General features: G+C 42.2%; 1 protein-coding gene across 9 annotated transcripts in view; it reads left to right on the top strand.

Moving 5' to 3' along the window:
* Nucleotides 1–21883, top strand: part of LOC133420633 (protein phosphatase 3 catalytic subunit alpha) — a 96662-nt gene extending 74779 nt beyond the window's left edge. For 2 of the 9 annotated variants that reach the window (XM_061710377.1, XM_061710373.1), the window contains 13 exons: nt 1000–1084; nt 1708–1805; nt 15887–16069; nt 17588–17620; nt 18135–18263; nt 18563–18649; nt 18850–18915; nt 19077–19121; nt 19202–19282; nt 19868–19978; nt 20142–20166; nt 20249–20331; nt 21028–21883. In XM_061710377.1, the coding sequence (XP_061566361.1) occupies nt 1000–1084; nt 1708–1805; nt 15887–16069; nt 17588–17620; nt 18135–18263; nt 18563–18649; nt 18850–18915; nt 19077–19121; nt 19202–19282; nt 19868–19978; nt 20142–20166; nt 20249–20331; nt 21028–21041 (1040 nt within the window). In that variant the 3' untranslated portion in view covers nt 21042–21883. The other 7 variants (XM_061710379.1, XM_061710378.1, XM_061710381.1 and 4 more) reach the window with 5 other exon arrangements.
* The last annotated feature ends 312 nt before the right edge of the window (nt 21884–22195 follow it).

The raw sequence follows: 22195 nt of genomic DNA, 5'->3' as shown, positions 1-22195 counted from the left end.
TCAAGTTGCAGACAGGAAGGGGGTAGAGAGAGAGAATGGGGATGACATGCAGCAAAGGGACGCAGGCCGGGATTGGAACCTGCAACCGCTGTAGGAGGACTGTAGCCCCAGTATATGAGCCACTGCTTAACCCACTACGCCACCGAGTGACCAAATGCTCTCTCTTTTTGTGTTGCTGGCATCAAATTCTTGATGGGTGTGTTAAAAGATTTAAAACTTTTAGAAAATACACAGATTTAAATGGGAATCCTTTGAAAGCAGTGGTTGAATTTGCTCTTGTTTTTTGTAGTCGTTTAAAAGACAAAGATCCTCGTGAGCCAGATTAATAGCGTCGTGCAAATTCAGCATAACCCTGGTATGTTCAGCCGCAGTGTGGCAGGAAGAGTTGCTCTACCCGGCATTAAACCGCACGTTTGCTTCATTTCCATCGCTCATTCTCTTGGATTTTCCAGGCCGATTCCCTGGAGCGTTGACACTATGACAAAAGAAAAGTTTAGTTTTCCAGTCCAGGAAAGATCCTGTTCGAGTCTCCAGTAAACCAAAACACTGCACAGGAAAATTCACAGAGCGTGTGATCATCCAACATGCTTGAACAGGCGTGTTTGGACAAGGACGAGGCCGTTTTACAGATGATTTACACTAACACGTTGTAAAACGTTTGAGTACTGACTGGGGAATATTGTATGGAGGAGTTAAAAAAAAAAAAGATGCTATAAATACTTTAAGTTAAGAGCATGGATGCACCGAATGCTGAGAAATACTCATATGCTGTGACGTGATATGGATTAAGTTGTTTTTTTTTGTATAATCTTAACTCAAGACTTAAATAACATTGTGTTTGTATTGCTTTGCACATCTGGATCAAAACTAATAGAGTCAGAGAAGCATTTAGATGTTGAAACAAAGACGACAAATTGTAGTTTACGTTTCAGCATGATTTATCTTTTGTGGAGGAATTGTCAGTTTTCCTGACAGATTTCCAACTTCTGACCCCTCCAGGTGCCACAGCTTCTGCCCGTAAGGAGGTCATCCGCAACAAGATCCGAGCCATCGGGAAGATGGCCAGGGTATTCTCTGTGCTCAGGTACGCAAACATGGAGAAGTCTCATTTTACTTTCATGGTTTTATGTTCTGAAATGTAACATTCAAGGACTGAGTTCAAATTTGGCCAAATTGTGACTCATAAAAACGTCTTATGAACCTTTTTACCCCTTGATGCCTTCATATGTGAAACGCATTTCAGATACCTCTTTAGCACCCTCAGAATCAGACCATTGACAAAATATAGTTTTATATCATTAAAAATATTCTAAAAATAAATAAATAAATGATATGTAAATAAAATTACACAGTTCTTATAGGAATTGAAAAAAATCGATTAGAAAACTTTTTTTAACTCTTTACAGGGGCCTTATTTGGTCATTTTAGTACATACTATGATTATTAACAAAAAAAGTAAAAAAAAATATATATACCGTATATATATTTATTTTTTCTCAATAATAATATTAAGTATTTGCTGCCCTATAAAAAGTTGAAGACAAAATTAGGGATGTTTTTAATTGCAGTATGTAATAAACCCTTCAAACAAAGAAAAAGACATTGGGATTTTCTGTGTATTATTTCAAATGTTGGGTATTAAAAGACTAACAAGGTAAAAAAAAAAAAGGTGCTATTTTGATAATTACGTCCTTACGTGTGTTCCAGAGAGGAAAGTGAGAGTGTGCTGACGCTGAAGGGACTGACCCCGACAGGCATGCTACCAAGCGGCGTGCTGTCAGGTGGCAAAGAAAAGCTGCAGAATGGTAAGACCGTCACAAAGACCCCCAAGACCCCCATCTGTGGCCTCCCTTCAGCTCCCTTCTTAGCAATATTTAAAACAGCCCCCCCCCCAAACAAGGCCAAACACATTTGACAGATACAGTATCTTCAGCGCTTTGTTTTCTTGAATGTGTCTTCTCTTGTCATCAGGTGTTAAAACTCTGTCTTCCAGTCCCTGTTTTCTGTATTCCACTGGTTTTTATCTCAAATATTGCTTGTGTCTTTTCTTTCTCTTTTCTCCCTAGAAACTGCAGGTATAATCAGTTGTGCAAGTATGCTGTTGTGTTATCTTTTTAGTTTTGTTTAGTTTTTTTTATTTAAATTTTTATTACTATTCTTCTTATTATTTGTGAGACAAGTTTAGAGTTGAGTTCAACCTCTCAATTCCAGAAACTCCCTCAGTGAACATGACAAGCTGCTGCAGCTAGAGGGCGCAAGGCTTTCTGCACTCGCCTTCAGGCGCGTTTAAATTTTAGCCCGACCCTGGAAAGGACGTCGGCGTCCAAATTTAGAGAGGCAGTTGTGAATCTCTGCAGTGTTCTGTCGGGTTAGACGTGAATCAGAGGGCAAATTGGATCGGGCTCAAACAATTGTGAGTGAAAGACGGATAGCTGCTGTTTGCCTTGTCATTCCCAAAAATAAAGCAGAAATCCAGACCACTTCCCTCTCCTCGCACAGGTTCTCTCAGCTAGCACTTGCAGAATATTTGCAATGCTTTTAAAATGAGCTCATGTCACAATAAGTCGCATAGGAAGTTGTCAAATAAAATCTGATTTCAGTCTTTAAACTATTTAACATAAGACGTCACTTTAGAGGTAGATCTTTTATGTAATCAAATTTAATTCATCTGAAGTCACATTTTGAGTTTCTCAATGTCTCCCTTCGGCCGATCTTGTTATTCTCATACCATCTACAGATGTTATGAGTGCAGAGTCCGTGGATGTGAGCCAGGAGGTACCTGAGAACAAAGGGTTGTTTTACAGTGATTTATAAGAGATGGCACGAGGAAGAGGGCGGATGGGGACAACTGTTCCTTTGCTTTGATGTTATTTATTCACTATTTTTTTATTTTTTTTACCTCGCCCATGTTTGAGGTAACAGCTGATTGGTTAGGAAGCACTTTTCCCTGGTTTGTTGGGGATTAAAGCCACTTGGTTAGGTTTAGGAATCAAAACTATGTGGTTACGATGGAGAAAAATGTTAAAAAACATTCTTTCACGACCCCAGAAGTGATTATATTTGGACAAGAGGATTGGGCTTAGGATTGATGATTGAAAGCTAACTGAAATAAATTATGCATTTGTAGATTAAGAATTTTTTTTTTTTCAAAAGTAGGAGTGAATATAGTTAATGACACCATAATGACTTGTGTGAAAAAATTATTAGAGCAATTCTACGTCATTTTTAACCCAGATCACTTTTTCAGAGGTTCTCACCATCTGCTCGCTGCCCATGTTGTGAGTTAAAAATGTTAATATTAATTTAAATTTAAAAAAAATCCCCATGTCCCCTAAACCACGTGGAACATTGCTCCAGGGATCGCTGACAGGGACGGGTACGTCATCATCGTGTCTTTTCTCAGGGAGGACTGAAAGGAGGTTGATGGAGGAGCTAACTCTCTTTGCTCTGTTGATGTTTTATTCAAATATCAACAAAAATCGCTTACCCTACCTTTAATTTTGAAGAGTTAACAAGAGCAATAAGTGGTGTTGCACTTTCAGGCACTTATAGAGAGCCTCTTGTGTGACAGCAGAGGTTTTGTTGCCTAGGTGACGTGTCAGTACAACAATCCACAGCAGGTACCTCCTGATTGGCCCATAAGAACAACGAGCCGTGTAAACTGGCCACAATAACAAGATCGGCTCGGTGCCTTTGGGGGAAGAAGTCAACAAAAATGATAGTCCTGCACATTTATATGATAAGCTGTAAGATCCTCGTCGTGTATCAACGCCCCACTGATTGAAACTCAGAAGTCAAGCGTAGTCTTCCTCTCTTTCCAGCTTTCATTCATGAGGGGAATTTAAAACACCAGAGCTCTGGTTTCCCTAGAAAGGCATTTCCCTTTGATAACCCATTTGACAATAGTGGCCATGAGGATTATCCTGCATGAAAATAGTAGCCGTGTAGAGTTTGTGAAGCTCAGTGGGAGCAGCGGACACTAAAGAGAACCCCAGTGAAGGTAGAGTGATGTTCAGCGATTCCTGTTGCGACATCAGTAGAATCACATTGCTCCCTTCATTGTGCTTCTACTACGATGTTGACTCCACCATCCATGCTGTTAACGTCTGTCGTTCTTGTGTTTTTAATTATTTATTTACTTATTTTTTTGTGGTTACTATTCATCATCATGGATATTTCTTCTAACATCTCCCGTACTGTTGACGTGTCGCCCCACTTCTGTCTTTACGTGACGCTGACTGTGTACACTTGTATTGTGTTGTACATTTATGATCTGCAGGGTGACTGGTATCAATTGGTAAGTGGCTGACATACCAAAGGGTGATTTATTTTTTGTTTTTTTTGTTTTTTTTTCTGTCACACTCGACTAAAATACGGCAGCACTTTTGATATTTCACATCAAAAGGTGCTCGAGCAGGTGGAACCGTACTCCACGTCATGCAGTACCTCGTCCCAGTCCTCCAAGCATCTGCGGCGCGCTTCTGTGATTTTAAAACCCGCAGACTCACATGCTGTTCAAATTATTTCATCACTGTTTTCCACTTGTTCCATCTTCGGCTTGGCTATATCATCACGTGTGCTCTTAGTCGCGTAACAGAAAGAAAAACGCAAGTTTTTCCAGCTTTTCTTGTGTTTTCTATTTGCTCTGAATGTGAAATCACCGCATTGGCGCCCTCGTTGTTTTCACTGTAACCTCCGAGGTTTGCTGCTACCAACATGTGTCACCTTCCCTTTACAGATCTGGAGCTCATCGCTAAGTTAAAGCTCATCCCTCTCCTCTTCCTCCCTCCTTTTTCCTCTCTTACGCTTTCATCCACGTGTCGTTTTGTCATGAAATATGGAAATGACGTTAACCTTTGTTGTCGGCATTGGCTGTCTTTGCTGCTTATTGACTTGTTCCTGGGACAAAATGAACTCCTCTGCTCACTTCTCTCAATCATTTTGCAACCCCCCTCTTCTTCTCTTCAGCTACTATTGAAGCTATTGAGGCCGACGAAGGTAAATGGGTCGGGCCACCCTCTTCTGTTGCTTTTCATGGCAATAGACAGGGGGCTCCGCTGGGTTTTCATCCATCTCGCTGGTGCTTGAATAGAGTGTGTTTGGGTGTTTGGGCTAACAAATTGTGGCGTAGTATTAACAGAGGAAAAAAAAAAAAAAAAACAGTAAGTAAGTTAAGAAATCCTGTTGTCGCACGTTTTAAAGGGGAATGCATTTCATAGCAGAGGTTTCATGATCACAGCGGTCGCGCTGTGAGTTTGTGTGAGAGCAAAACAAAATGCTGCTTGAGCCGTTTCACGGAGCTGAGATGAAAGTTTATCTGCAAGAGTTAAAACACAATTCCCAAATGGAGTTTTGCATGCAAAATAGAGATGGAGGAGAAACACTTCACTGTAAAGACAGATATTGCACTCGAGGAAACGCACATTCACACAATGTGGGAGGTGTAAGTGCATGATCATCAACAGGTCTTATAGCAGCAAAGCACTGAGACGTGCCCAACCCTTAACGCCTCTGAAAACGTATTTATACATGCACTTTTACAATATTATACACAACAAAAGGGTGTGACATCCCTGTCCACTTTAAACCACAAAACAATAAGAACAATAAGAATCAAAGTATCGGAGAAATGTGTTGTGATGTTAAATCAGAAATCTGAGAAAACTGTGTTTTCAGGGCCTTTAAGAGATGGAAAGCGCTGCAAGACCGGGTAGATCACGATAAGATCGGAAATATTACTCATAATTGAAACATCCTTAAAAGGCTACAAGAAGAGTATTAACTTGCATTGCAGGCTACGTTTACGTGAGGATGGATTAGTTCTGGCGCTGCCCTCACACAATACAATGAAGTCTTGCTATGAAAGCATATAAAGGTTTCTCCCCTTTGAAACAACCGAGCAGTTGTGCATTGTTGTTGCTGTTGTCCTACATTCATAACCAAAAACATTCCTCGGAGCTGAATCTGAACCGCTAGAGGCTAAAGCTGCACGGGAGAAATCTAAATTGGATTTCCCCGCAAATCTGGTGTATTCCCATCGCCTTTGGCGCAAGAACAACCTCAACTGCGAGCTAAATAGTAGTGTGCCAGCTGCTATTTACGTGGAAATTGTCCAGTATTCACTCTCCAGCGCCGTAGAGGAGCGTCCATCGCAGTGTCGAGCCTCCTCTGTGCTTCTCTCTCCATGTGGATCCTCTGTGGCCCTGCTGTGTCGTGTTTTCCTCCCGTGAGCTGCTAATAACCTGTGTCTGTCCTGTGCTATGCAGCAACACAACTACGCTACCCATCATGCCCTTCTCTCCACTCTCTCCAATTTGTCCTCAGAAAATGATACCCCTCCTCTCCTCATTCTAGTGACGGGTCATCTTTTCTCACAATCCTAGCATTTATTAGAGACCCCCTCAGTGTTTATGGGAAGCGGAAGTAACAACGTTTAAAAGGTTTCTCGGTTGAAATCAAACTCAATCAAATGGTTGACTTTCCTTTCAACTCATATTCAATTGTTCTTGATCCTGTTTCTGTTTGATCGGCCATCCCGTTGTGACTTCCGCCCCTCATAACCCCCAGCGAACCTCAATTGCTGCATGCTTCAAGCAGACTAAACAAGTGGTTAGCACCACAAGTACTTGTAGTGTCTCTGTACGTGAGCTCAGTCTCGGCGTGGTTTATCTTTTGTGGACGTGAATGTCTCAGTGGGCTCCACTCTAGTCCCTTTCTCCCCTTAGTTTGCCCTCTCCCTCTCTCTCTCTCTCTCCCTCTCTGTATGAGCATTTCTTTTCTCCCCCCCTTTGTCGTTTTTAAAGCTGTGATGTGGCGGGGGGCCGTCTGGATGTTCAGGGTCCTCAGGTGTTCTGGGCTGTGATGTCAGCCGTATTTGCTCGTTTTTAGAGAGTGCGAACAGCGTTGAAGACGGACCAAATTGCATTGTATTTTTCACGGTAACCGATTAAAGCATGATGTAACGGTTCAGTGGAACCCTGTTGACCCTGATGCCAGCAGCCCTCTTCGTAGAGTTAGTAGGATCATTTAATCCTCTTGTCTGTCCAGCTACATTCGTTAAACTTTGATAAGTGGTCCTAATCTCTTGTCCTTAGATTTATAAACAAAAAAACAAACAAACAGTTATGTCAGTTGTTGGAGAGTTTTTCAAGCCCTTTATGTTAAGTTGAACGAGTTGTTCAACACTTTGGGAAATGCACTTACTGTATTTCCTCCCCAAATAGATTTGCATGAGCAGGTCAATGACACCCTCAGATTTGCCATTTGAATATCAAGCTGCAGAATAAACAGAACAAGAAAAAACTATGGGCTACAGCCGGCTCCGAGACTCAACCATTAATCCCATTCTCAGATCCTGATTTCAAGGATTCTTGATGGTGAGAAGACTCGTGTAGTGACCGATAAGCTGCCACCTCTTAAGCCCTTGGCAAGACTTCAACTGGTCCAGGTCAGAAACGTGGACACCTTTCACCATCTTTTATCGCAGCTCCAGATGTCATAGATGGAGGATCCAGTCTATGAATATGTGGCCTCTGAAGACCATAAAACCTGAACCCAGCGATGGTGAAGAGTGAAGATACCACCGAGGCCGCTGCAAGATGAATCCTGGAATATTCTGGACCATGAAGGATCCACCTCATGCAGCATTTTCAACCCAATAATACAAAATGGTGCATTCAGAGGAGTCTTTAGGCTATTTTTGGGGGGTATTGAGACTTCTCCTCTGCATTACCGTAGCTAGCGTAGTTTACTTCCTGTATGTAGCTCAGGCATAGCAACGGAGTAAGCTAAGCATGTTTTACGTGAGTTTGAGCTGGTAAATGTTGAGCATCACTTGTTTTTAGAGACGTTGCAGCAAATGATCATTTTACCCAACTTGAAAACAAGGAATAGCTGCAGGTAGAGGTAGAGGTGGAGGTAGAGGTGGAGGTGGATTTACTGTAGCATGAGATGACGTCCAGCCCTCTCAACTTCCTCTTCCAGTTCAAGTCTTCTCTTCCATATCCACCATCAGCAGCCCACTTTACCTTCTTCCATGTTTATCACGTCTTCTAGTTTCCTTTCGTTGTCTCTATATCTTTTTTTTCAGGCGTCATCCTCTTTTATTTATTGGCAGTTGGCCAATAAAAAAAAGTGGTGCAGTACCACCACCCAGTGGCGTGGAGCGTTGGTTTGGTCAACACTAAGGGCCTGATTTACTAAAGGTTTGCGTGCATAAAACGTGTGCAAACTTGACAGCACCCGCAAACCAATGTGCAAGCTGATCTACTAACAGCGTGCAAAGAGGACTGCGCCTCTCAAATGAGCAAAATAGCACACGCTGTTCATTTAGTACTTTTGCCCTGATGAATAATCAATATGCCAGAAAGCGCTAAATACTGGGAGGGGAAAATGCAAATAGGTTCATTTACCACCCGCGATGAGATTTACCAAGCCTGAAAGTTATTGCGGGGATTGTGATTGCGTCTGTATTTAATACGTTCGAAAGGAAGGTGCTAATCTGCCCAGCATTACGCACCGATGGCTGCTGTTATTGTGGCAAGGAGGCGACATCGCCAAAATCAAAGAATATGCAGAGAGAGAGTCTTTATTCTGCTGCATGCTATTTTAAAAATGGTTGCACAAGTTTTATTAAAGGCCACTTTTTCTTTAGTTCTTCGCCTTATATCTTGCCACCTTCTTAACCTCATCTGCCGTTCTTTTTGTCTTACCAACTGCATTTATTCTATCGCAGATTTTCTCCCATATTGCGTTTCTTTTGGTAATGTTTAAATTTCTTTGCTGTAGTTCATGAATGTGTTTATTTGCCTCTTCCACTAATATCTCTAACTCCAACTCGTCAAATATCATTTTGCGCTTGCGACTATCCTGCTTTCCATCCAGACTCTCCATGGCGCAAACCGTAGGACACGCAACACCTCATTTAAATACTGCGGTTTGCACCTGTTATCAATTGCGCAAGCATTCTTAGTTGATCACCCGCAAACCACACAACAACAGCACGCGCAAACTTTTTCAGTGCACACGCAATTTAGTACTCTTTATTTAGGATCTTAGTAAATCAGGCCCTAAATGTAGATGCAACAGTTTACCCTGGACACTTTCCTGCTCGTGGAAACCCGTCTAACGTTACTGTTTGGTGTTTTAGTTCACTCTTAAAATAAAATACTATCCAATTTGTTTCCAAATACATTGATCAATTGTTTTGGGCTTTTCTATAGGCTCATGTGTCCAGCGTTAAGCAAACTTCAGAGGGTGTCATTGATCTTCTCATCCCTGTATTTTCCAAGCTGTTGAACGGCTCTTAAGCCTTTTAGAGGTCAGCAGACTTTAGTGTAAGTGATGGTGTTCAGTTTTCATGGATGAGCTAGATCCTCCGATGCACTCTGTGTGTCGTAACTCCATGAACCAAAATCAAAGTAAAGAACCAAAAGATGTTTGCCGTGCGGGTGAATGTGAGGAAGTGTGACTCCATTATTTTAGTCATTTCAAGTGTCCCCCCCCCTGAAGCCACCTCCTGATTTTCTCCCCTCCTTTTCCAATTTCTCTCGCATCTCAATAGCCATCAAAGGCTTCTCGCCTCAGCACAAGATCACCAGTTTCGAGGAGGCCAAGGGCCTGGACCGCATCAACGAGAGGATGCCGCCGCGGCGGGACGCCCTGCCCTCCGACGCCAGCCTCAACTCGCTCAACAAGGCTCTGTCCTCGGAGACCAACGGCACGGACGCCAAGGGGAGCACCAGCAGCGGCAGCAACATCCAGTGAAGGCCGGCGGAAGCAGGCGCCGGCTCGGCCGCCGGGGCCGCCCGGCCCCCAGCCTCATCACAGCCCGCCACCGAGGGAGAAGGGGCAAAACGGTGAAGGAGAGGGAAGGAAGGGGATGGCTGGAGTGCAGATGGGGGGGAGGGGGGTAACTACGGCAGAAACCGGGGGGACATCTTACTTGCTAGTCTTTGGAAATGCCTTCATAATTTTAGTTCATAGTCAAAATCTGCTAAGTTATTGCCAGGTCACGTTTCTGAGCGGTCGCCCGACCGCGCTCCACACCACAGCTCCACTGAGAGTAAGAGAGAGACAGGGAAGACAGACCTTACATGTGATTGGTTTTCTTCTTCTCTTTTCTTTGTTTTTTTTCATGGAAAACCCTTTGCTCATTTACACCGAAATGGAAAGTCGTGTAATTTCTTACTAACTGTTGTACGTTTACAAAAATACAGCACTAAAAAGGACAGAACATGAGATAATGTTTTTAACATATAAGGGTGTACAAACTAAATAAGGACTATTTATTGATAACGTTTTTCTCTTTTTTTTTTTTTTGCTACTCTTATGACATAGCTCTGAAATTAATTAGGCAGTCTTAAAAAGAATGTTGCAATGTTGTCGAAATGCCAAAAAAATTGAACGTTTTATGGTTTTTGTACATATTATGCTTACCTCAGGTTCTTTTGGTGTGTGCTTTGACCTGATTTTTCTGTATAATGGCTAAATAATTTGGTAATGAATACCTATTTTCTTGAGTTTCATAACTGGAATTTACACTTACCTATCATTTGCAAATATGTTTATTTTTTGTCTCTTTTGGAAATGGGGAGGGTGGGGGCGGGGCGGGGGGGGGGGTAGATTTATTGTGGCTTGCTGGAATTGAGTGTTAATTTTCCTCTTTTTAAGTATTGCGAACAAAGTAAAAAAAAATAGAGAACCTATATTGTGTAAAAAAAAATACGTTTAAAAAAAAGAGAGAGAGCGAGAGAGAGAGAGTACAATAAATAAAGTGTCTGCCTATGCATGTTTTATAAAAATCAAACAAATGAGATAGAAAATCTGAATACCTTGGCTGTGGAGGCCTGTTTTGAGATATATTGCGCTTTAGTGAACATATACTGGAAACGTATACCTGCATACTTTCAATTAACACCATGATGCTCTATGCCTTCAACTCCTTTTGTAATTGAAGCATTTAATTATCTAAGATGGATGAGAAATGATATTTTTAACCTGCGCTTGTAAGTGCACACAGTCCAATTAAGCATGTTTGACAATTCTTGTGAGGTGTGTGGTTACATGTGGAACTCCAAAATGCATGATTAGCTGTTTGTGTCATATAACAGGTGAATCGGTTTCGTTTTGTTTTGTAAATGTGCCACAGAAAGTGTAATTTGATTCTTATTGCTATTATTTGGAACTCTGCTTTGTATATCAGTTACAGGTTTGATACTGCTCAATACTTTAAGACGAAACAAAGAAAAAAAAATACTTAGATATTTTTTAAAAACTGCTTTAAGTGCCCAAGTAATTCACTACACGACATGAAGCCTTGCTTTTGTAATTTAACTTCGAAACTGTTGGCAGATGAGGCATGCACTTGCAACTATGGGAAGTATTTTATATAACTGTTCAATAAAAATGTGCATGAATTTCAACTTGAAATGAGCCTCGGTGTCGTGTGTGCGTGTGCGTGTGTGTGTGTCTCTGGATTTTAATTTCCAGTAAGAATGCAGGAAGTACGTCTTTCATCATGCATAATTCAAAATAAAAAATGCATCAACAATAGAGACTTTAGAGGCACGAAAATCCACACGAGCCAGAGCTCAAGAGGGGGGTAAATGACAGAAAATAGCTTTAAGCTCCGGAAGTACTGAGACAATAACACAGGCTTTTTTTTCTTGTTTTATGTCCACAATGGGTTCCTCCCACAGCCCATAAAATGCATTTTAGGTTAATTGAGGATTCAGAATTGTCTATAGAAGTGAGTGTGAGTGGTTCGTCTAGGCGATGGGTTGGCGGGCGCCCCAGGGTGCACCCCTACCTTTCATCCGTAGGAGGTCGGGACAGACTTCAGCAAAAGCCTGAACAGGACTGTCTCAGAAAATTACAATATTGTGATAAAGTTCTTTATTTTCTGTAATGCAATTAAAAAAACAAATGTCATACATTCTGGATTCATTACAAATCAACTGAAATATTGCAAGTCTTTTATTATTTTAATATTGCTGATCATGGCTTACAGTTTAAGATTAAAGGAGCTTGAGGCTCCTTTTAAGAAATGAGACTCTCTAGCGCCACCCTTCACCACGACGGCCGTTGGGGGTACTGCAGCCAACAGTGAAGCCGGCACGGGAGAACGGGGAGAACGTGCATGCAGCGTCATGTGACGTCACATCCGCAGCCCAGCGCGGGAAATTCGGGACCGAATTGCAGCACATTTTGCAGCACACAGCCTGTTCAAGGCAAAGGAGAGATACACTAGAGGAAACATTCTTTTGGGTTTGGAACGTTTCATCTGACATTATTACTAGAAAACTTAAAATGTATACGGATTTTTTTCATAAATCCTGCCACAATCCGGCCTCAAGCTCCTTTAAGATTCCCAGAATATTCAAAATTTTTGAGATAGGATATTTGAGTTTTCTTAAGCTGTAAACCATGATCAGCAATATTAAAATAATAAAAGGCTTGCAATATTTCAGTTGATTTGTAATGAATCCAGAATGTATGACATTTTTGCATTACAGAAAATAAAGGACTTTATCACAATATTCTAATTTTCTGAGACAGTCCTGTATAGCAGATGATGAATGGGGGAACAGACAGATGAAAATATTCTGCATTCGTTGACTGAAGCCCGAGAACATCACCAGACTTTCCTCCCTGGAGATGCTTTGTCAGATCGTCAGTTGCCGCGTGTTTGTGGCTCCTTCTGACTTTGCAGTGTTTCCCAAAGCTGAGCATGTTTTAGATGCTTCCTAGCTCCAACACTACCTGGCTCGAAAAACTCTTGCAGATCTTGGTGACACATCTGCATCGACGACAGGGAAGCAGGGAAACATCTAAATGCTGCAGTGCGGTAGGTCCAGAGAGAGGACCAAGATTGAGATCAGATGAAGAATATTAAGTTAAGTTTTCCTTTAAGGTGTCTTTGAGTTGCTTTCACAGTAAGTATGGTGTTTTTATTCTTATTATTATTTGAGTCCTACCAGTTTGGAGCATTTGGCTGGATGTTAGCAGAGTGCAGATCCGTCCATCTCAAAGTTCATCTAGCTACCTCTGTCAAGAGTCACATACTCCCTAAACAGCAGTCACACGTCAGCCAAACACCCACACCATAGTACCGCCTCCTCCGTGTCCTGAAAGTCGACACTTTGATGGCATCCTGATTGTTTTGTTTGCTTGCTTCCACGCTGGTGGCTTTTAAAGACAAGCAGGCTCCTACTCCCACGGCTCATATGCTTTTCTGCACAGATACTTCTTGACTTGAGTCCATGTTTTTCTTCGTTGTGTAATGTTTGTCTCAGCCGAACAATAAGGCGTTGACTGTCCAAAGTGTGGATGTGAATTTACTCCTTGGCAGTTCTTCAGCAAAGGTGTTTCCTCCTCATCAACTTTGGTGACGTGTTTGATTAAACTCAGAAGGTGAAGCCAAGATTTTACAAGTTTACCTGGAAAGCACGAGCAACCTGCATCAGATCTGCTTCTCTGTGAAAATGAAAATAAAATTTTGAATTAAATTTAACTGAATTTTCCAAGTATCAATCAAGGAATGTCACACAAAACAAATACCGGTACATTTTACTTCTTCAAATTAATTCTTAAAGCTGTACATCCTGGATATTTTCATTAAAATAAAATATGACACAAAAAAAGAAGTAATACAGTCTGACGTGAATTGGAAAGTTTCGACAAAGATTTCAACATTTCTAGGCCCTTGGTTTTTACTGCGTCCTTCACAACAATCCAATCAAAGGAAGTAAACTCTGGCATCCTGTTTTTCTGGGCGGCCAAAAAAGCAGCAGCGAGGTTTTATAACTACAGGGGGAGACTGTGAAGACCGACTCGATGCGTTCATTGTGGAGGTGACAAAAAGCTCTTTATGTTATTGTCCTCTGAAACCTGAACTACTTTGTTAGAAAGTCAGAGGCAACGCGATTCCTCCAAAATGTGGTTCCTCCTCACACTTCTTACAAGAAATGAACATCACAGGTTCCCCCGGGAATGCATCCTGTCCCCTCTTCTGTGCATTTCAGACACAAATAACTGCAGAGGGAATTTTAAACCACACTGTTTCATCCTGTTGGTCGCCAGGGAGAACCTGTTCTTCTCCCATCTGTGGTGGGTTTTGATTTTCCTTTGCTTTACATACAATAAAAGCTCTTCTTGATCCATAGCCAGTTCGTGTGAGGGAGGGCGGGAATGCAGAGGCCCGTGTCTTGGACCACTACCGGTCCTAGAAAGACCCCTGACTCATGTGGCACCTCCTGCAGGTGGAGGGAGCACAGAGGTGGTGGCCCAGGTCATTCATCCAAGCAAAGTCCAGCCAGGCCTGGACCTGGATGGATGGATGGATGGATGGATGGATGCATGGATGGATGGATGGATGGATGCATGATGGATGGATGCATGATGGATGCATGGATGGATGCATGGATGGATGCATGGATGGATGCATGGATGGATGGATGGATGGATGGATGGATGCATGGATGGATGGATGGATGGATGAATGGATGGATGCATGGATGGATGGATGGATGGATGGATGGATGCATGGATGGATGGATGGATGGATGAATGGATGGATGGATGCATGGATGGGTGGATGGATGGATGGATGGATGGATGGATGCATGGATGGATGGATGGATGGATGGATGGATGGATGCATGGATGGGTGGATGCATGGATGTATGGATGCATGGATGGATGGATGGATGCATGTATGGATGGATGCATGGATGGATGGATGCATGGATGGGTGGATGGATGGATGCATGTATGGATGGATGGATGGATGTATGGATGGATGGATGGATGGATGTATGGATGGATGCATGGATGGATGCATGTATGGATGGATGGATGGATGTATGGATGGATGCATGCATGGATGGATGCATGGATGGGTGGATGCATGGATGGATGGATGGATGCATGTATGGGTGGATGCATGGATGGATGCATGTATGGATGGATGGATGGATGTATGGATGGATGCATGCATGGATGGATGCATGGATGGATGCATGGATGGATGGATGGATGCATGGATGGATGGATGGATGCATGTATGGATGGATGCATGGATGATGGATGGATGCATGGATGTAAGTATGTCGTCATCCCCATCTCTGTCAACTGGATTTCTCCCAATGGGACAACGAAGGTCTGGAAAAAGAAATGTTCCTGCAGAATCCTGCCTCACAGGTCTACGAAGGATCCTCTGATCCTTTCAACAAAAGCCCCGGTGTAACTCGAGAGGCTGAATCCTACTGAAAAGGGGATGTATCCGTTTGTAAAAGCACAATGACTATGAGGGGAAGTTTGAATCATTTGTAGAAACAAGTCTGAGAGTTTCAGCAGCAGTGAGCAGCAAGTTCATCCTCAGGCTTTCTGAAGCCATTGTTCCTGACGCAGTGAAGAATAGTCAGACGTCACGGCTGCTGTTTGGTTGGCTGTCAATTGTTTACTGTCTGTTGTAGCTTTCTGTGGGCAAAAAGAAACAATCAAACACCACTTTGTGATCATATCTGTCTTTCTTTGAGTGGCCGATGCACGCATGTGACGACCATTGCAAACCTGAGACACATGCTCTTCAGTAACTTCTCCCAAAGTCTTCCTGGGTACTTGTTTGTCTTACACAATTGCTTACATCAATGATGAAATTAGCTCTTACTCTGCCTCTGATAGGTCATATTCTCCTCCCAATTGGGCAAATGTTTTCCTGGCAGGAAAAAATATGTGATGGGAGTTGCCGAGAAAAACACGAATCCAAACTGAGATTATTGTTAAATGGTCTCAGATTTGCACTGAGTGGCTGCCTTCTGTGCAGCAGCCATCCGCCCACTTTACGTCAGGAAGGGAAGTCAGTGTATTTCCTCCCCTTCTTTAGCTAAAGGAAGTGTGGGAATAAGCATCAGCGGGGGGAGTGCCCAAGCCTGGACACCTTTCGCGCTGGCCACTCAGCCCAAGTCTGCGGGAGAAGTCAGAGGTGATCGCGGCTGCAGGGTCACCATGGAGTCGATCGGGGTTCTGGTCTTCCTGCTTCTTGCATCTGCCCCCCTCATCGCCGCAGGTAGGCTGACGATTCACATCGACTACTTCTGCATCAAGCTCAAACTTCTAAAGATCTTCAACTCTTAAATAGAAAATACTATTAAAGTCTGTTTGTTTGCAAAAAGAACAAAACCAATATGAATCTAATATCTGTTCTACTTCTGGATTTTTGATCATCAATTGACTCAGTTCTTGTGGGAAATAAAATCTCTTTGTTTTTTGCTGCAGATAATCAGATTAAAGGCCTTGCCTCTTATTCCCAAAGTGATTTATCTCTGTTTAAGTATGCACAAAGATAAACATCACAGTGATGTTCACACTTTGAGCGTGGCCTCTGAGACCTCCACCAGTTCCTCTTACTGAAATAAGCATCTTGTCTTTAAAGCCTAATGCTGAGGAATGAGAACAATCTGATTATCATTTCGACGTTCAAAAGTGGCGAGGACTTAAATTGACTCTTCTCCAAACACAAATAAGAATCCAGAAGGAAAACAAACCCCCAGGAGGGTGACGTGTAAGTGGGCCTCTTGGGAAGCACGAACGGATTGGCCCTCGAGTTGTTTCTTTTTCCCCGCGCGGAGCCAAAAGAACTTTTTAAAGGAACTGCGCCGGGCTGATATGTGATCTGACTTCAGATAGCAAGTGGGAATGAGACTGCTCCCTCTCTCACACCCGCAGCAGATTATTGTCCTGGAAACTATCGGTCCCTGCTGACAGCAAATGGACTTCCAGCAGTAAACATCTGGAGGAAACACCCTTGCCCAAGCTGTGTCATTAAACTGCCCAAGATACGGCGGCAGTCCCCCGTCTTGACCTTGTAATGATTAGTCACACTCTGGGCCATGAGATTTATTTTAAGAGTTTGATTTGGGCTACTGAAAAATCTGAAGACATATAGATAAGCTTGTAATTTGAAACATGCACGCAAAAGTTCATATCGACTTGACAAGGAAAAGACGTCTTATTTGGATTCGTCCCAAAAAACAGCCCAGACTTGAAAGTGTCTGCTGGGACTTGACAGGATGAGCTCCTACATGACTTGACTTGGTTGTGCAGGTCACCGTTTTGGCCTTGCAGTTGCAGCGCTGATGTGAAACATGCTGAATAAAGCCGCAGCAGATGGCAGCAAAGACAGGAAGCCTGACGCAGGTCAGGGGGGGACGACAATTGTGTGTCGGGGACAGGATGCAGCTTCACACTTGGAGCAGAGGATGTCCACCTCAACATGTCGCACACATTTGTATCTTGACTTTTTTTTGTCCTCTGGGCCGACACGGAGGAGCGAGGAGGTCGTCGCTGCAGACGCCGGCCTTTAAACCTGTGCCAAAGAGGAATCCCACGCATCTTCAAGTGCAAACCCAAAATAGAAAAATCTGTCTGAAAAACTAAATATTTTCCTGTGAATTCAGCCGATGAGGATACCGAGCGCATAGAGTTGCACGTCATCTCTGAATGTTCAGATGTCTTAAAACCTCTGCAGTGGTTTCGAGTGATTGAGGCATTTGTGTAAGTCCCTCCTTGTGCTTCTGTGTTACAGTTCCACTGAATGATACATCAGACAGTCTAGCTGGTAAGTAGAAACGGAAAAATCCCTCACATCATTATTGTTAACCACTTAAGTGCCTGCCTCTTGAAAAGGGCTCATTTAAAGATCATTTAAAGATCTGGAACCAGACAAGCAGCTAAACAAAACAAAAATCCTTCTGGAAATAAGAGGTGTCCTCTTTGCTTCATTTTATTGTCATGATTCTTCAAAATAAAACGTAAATTGTCCACAAAGTACAAATGAACGATGAGAAACTGGTGCTCGATTGGATCCAACCGTCTCCCACTTTCACCAATCATCTCCTCCAATCATCAATCGTTAAGAACATGTGTTTGTGAGGAGAGGAGGTTTCTCTGCTAGTTGCCTGGCAACGGTGATAAAACATCCCCTAGATGTTGTTCTTGTATTATGGTTTCTGTAAACTGACATTCAACAAGTTGACTTGTTAGTCCTGATGTTCCAGATCCCAAACTCCGAGAACTCAGATTAGTTTCTGTGGCTGACATTAAAGTTTGTGTTTGTTGTTTCTTTGTCCAAGCAGGAGGAAATAAAACGGAGCCGTCTGATACAGCAGTGCTACTTTCCCAAAATGCAACAGGCGTTCCTGCAACACTGAAGGTGCCTGATGCCACTACAACCCCTGTAGCAGACGATGGCGCCCACAAAAGTATGTTTGTTTTTAAGCCTGGCTACACTTTTACACTTTTAAATTTTACACTTTTACACTTTTACACATTTATACTTTTACACTTTTATTGGATGATGCACTATTCCAGCCAAACGTTTAGATACAGCTGTTGGTTGATTTTTGTTAACTGAGAGGCCGGTCTGCCTGCACACATAGGCTATAAGTGTCCATTAGTCCATGTTAAGTGGATGTTATCATAGCATGAGGGTGGACAGTAGTAGAAAAGAGATGGACATATGGACTCATTATCATGGTTTTTTTTTATGTTTTCTTGCTAGCTTCCACTCAGACTCCACAGTCCACAGCATCCACGACCCACTCCAGCGCGACCAGTGTATCGCCGGTTACCCAGAACCACAACGAAAGTGAGTTAAACTGTTAAACTGGACTTACAAACCTGCTGTGGCTCTCGATGATGTAAAAGAGGTTTGGGTCCAACTTTTGGAAATGGGTTCATTTCATATGCAATACTGAAAAGAATGACATCTTGTATCCAGTTTTTTGAAGGAGTTGTTGATCAAAAGTTTTGAGATTTGACGTATTTCTCTTTTTTTGTCTTTCTTAGCTATGACAAACAGGACTCAGGATCCGGTAGACAATGGGACCATTCCTAAGACATCAGATACTCCTGGTGAGACAGGTTTTGGACAATATCTGTCCTCCAAACATATTTAATTCTGTTAGCTGACAGTTACTGGACAGTTGCATTGAGGCCCCATGAAATGAAATGAAATCACTGCTCCAATAACGTGAATCATCAGATTATAACATGCTGTTATTTGTTGTCTGCAGGTACAACTACTACTATTACTACTACTACTACTACTACTATACCAGGTACTGTGTATTTTCCATTAATTATGCTCTTGTCCTGTCCTCTAAAATAAACTCCTGAAAAACTAATTCTGCTATTACAGGACCGAGTTCTACAGTCAGCCAGTCGGCCATGAATAAGAGCGAGATGAAAGATCAGGAAAAGCCTACGGTGAAAGGTGCAGGTAAGCTGCATCGGACTGCATTCTGATTGAGATTACAAAGTGACAGAACAAGCTTTGGGACAGAAAAGTGGGCGTCGGTGAAGTTTCACGGACCCTCCGACTTCAAGGGGTGTTCCATTTTAAACTTCCTACTTGAAACTTTAAAATTCCCACTTCAAGCTTCCATGTAACTAATTCACTAAATGCAACGTGCAGCTGAGTTAGTACAGGACTAATAAACAAAAATAGCCACCAAAAATTAAACAGTTCACCCAGAGGTGGGCATTTACGTGTAAACATTGTTGTAACTTAACTGCAGCAGTGGGATAAAGTTAGCATGATGCACCATTTCCTGGCATTTTAACCAGTTTCTAAGATTTCTCCTTTTGCACCAAAGTCATGTGTCTCCATCTGGAAAAAGTTCATGTCACCTTTTAAAAAACATCCAATTCAACTTTGTATAAAGAGTTTAAGCTCCGCCTTTTTTAAATAAAAATGATTGTGTGGTCAAACAAGCTTAAGGAAGAGCTGATATCGACTATGTCCTGCTACTTTTGGGTCGGTATCATTTTCTGGAAGAGTGATGGTGACCACCTTGTTGTGTAGGTGCATCCTCCGACAAAAGGCTGTGGTGGATCCTGCTGCCCGCTGTCCTCGTCGTAGCTGCCGCCGCCATCGTTTTCAAATTCAAAAGCAAGAAAGTCCACGAACACACAGGTATACGTACAGATACCTGCGTGCAACATCATCTTAAACATTGAGATGGGTTTTTTTCAATAATATTTCTATGTATGAGTACGCACACCAAATCTCTCTGAATCACTTGTCAGGGCAATGAAAGTGTGCGTATTAACGTCTCCTCTTGTGTTTCTTTTTGCAGAAACTATCGATAGTGGAACAGAGAAGTAAGCTCCACATTGAAAGCTTTGATATCTTTCAAATAAACGTGTATGAACAAACCAATCATTCATCCTTTTGTCTTTGCAGCGCATCTTTCCAGAACAGGCCTGAGAGCACCAAAGACGGTGTCATGCTCCTGGGGGTGAAGTCGTCGGGCGGAGAAGAGAACGGTGCGTCGCCTTGCCTCTGTTTCCTGTGACAGTTCCTCCTGTTTGTGCATTCTTCCATCATTTAGTAAAGCTGTTCCTGACACACACACGAAAAAACGTGCAATTACTTCAGGGAAGTGGCAGGCTTTTAATATCTCATTGTACTGTATGGGCTTACGGGGCTTCGCTGGGCCGCAGAAGGTGTTTCCTGTGATTTCATGCCCCCACCCTAAAACAAGCAGCAGGGCCTGAAAGATAGGGACTTCCTAACATAAACACAGATTATTTTGGAAGGGAGCTATTGTGCAGCAAGTAAATGTCAGCGTGGTCCAGACACCAGAGGCGAGTGTGTGCTGGGGGGGTGGTGGGGGAGTACGTGGACATCCGCGGGAGGCTTGTGTCAGGCGTATAGTTTTGCACATAAATTCCAGCTTCAGCCCTCCTCGTCTGAGAAAATGAAAATGTTCAAATGTGGGTTTTGAATGGCTCTGCCTTCCTTCCCCGCCACGGCCGGGCCTGCACTCGCCCCAGAACTAAACAAGGAAGCTGATTCATGTTGGAGGAATTTTACTGAGGAAGAAGAAAGCGCTTATGATGTTACGGACTGCAGATTTTTGACTTCCCAAACTTCAATATCTATGATCCTCTCCATTAAAATCATTATTTTTCTGTTCCGTTATCCCAATCTCATTTCCGTGATTCCTGTTTATGTTGCAGCTGCTGCAAGATAAAAAGAGAGAGAAAGAGAAAGAGAGAGAGAGAGAAGAAAAAGGAAGAAAAAATGACTGTAACGCCAGGATCAGCAAGCAGAAGAGCCACAAGTGTCGCTGGTCTTGAGAAGATGTTGAATTCATGTGTCAGTCTGTAAGTCAGAAACAAAGTTATCAAGTGGAACATATGTCTCTGAAAAAAAAAAAGTTGCCCACAAAGACTGTAAAGCTTTTTAAACTAAAAGATGTCTCACTACCTTTGGAATTCAAGTTTATTATCTATCCATACAAGACGATTTTACGTTTTGCTGATTGTAAATGTCTGCCCACGAATATGCTTCTTTTAACGTACACTGACCTCAAATCCACCACGTATCTGATGTAATTAATCTCTGTTCATTTTTCTGTATCCTTATCATAATTTTGTTGCGATATCAATGATTTTATCTGCCTTCAAGTGTTTTGTGTGATTTTTATTTTTTAGTCTGGTCATTAAGCTTCATCCTCTTTCATGAAAACAGGGTCTTTTGATAAAAAAAAACTACTTTACATTCATGTAGGAGTTTTGTTTTGTTTTGTTTGTATGGATAAATGTGACTAACTTTTTTTTAAGCTCATGAACAAGTAACAGTCAGAGGAAAATGTTCCCCTTGAATTCATTGGGGCTGCTTTGTGTCTTATTTCTGGAATTAATCACTATCAACCTCTGTTTTCTTAATAAACTAATGGAAACTACTGAAGGAACTTTGCTCCTAACAATAATAATCTAAGAACAGTTGTAGTTAATGTCAAAGATCTGTAACATGTTGTAAATGATCATGATGATGTTGAGTCACCAAATTAAACTCAAGTCTATTTATCAATTATTGACAACTGTTATTATGAACAGAATCTCAAAATATGTAGAAATGTCTGCCTTCTTTTTTTTTTTTTTTCTGGCGTAGATATTAAAATGTACAGTATTTCTGCACTGGGGGTGAAGTTCATGGATTCACCAGCAGAGGGAGCAAATGGTCAATATTTCACAGGTTCATATAAGTTCATTTTATTTGCCAGAGCAGCGACACAGAGCCTTAAATGCCCTCCATAGTGTTGTTTTATCAAAATTGTAATGGTTTAATGACCATCCATAATTATTTTCCAGTCCCTTTATGCAGGTAGAAACGTAATAAATT

This window comes from Cololabis saira, chromosome 20 (genome assembly GCF_033807715.1).
Source record: "Cololabis saira isolate AMF1-May2022 chromosome 20, fColSai1.1, whole genome shotgun sequence".
NCBI lineage: Eukaryota > Metazoa > Chordata > Actinopteri > Beloniformes > Belonidae > Cololabis > Cololabis saira.
This window is presented reverse-complemented; position numbering and strand designations above follow the sequence as displayed.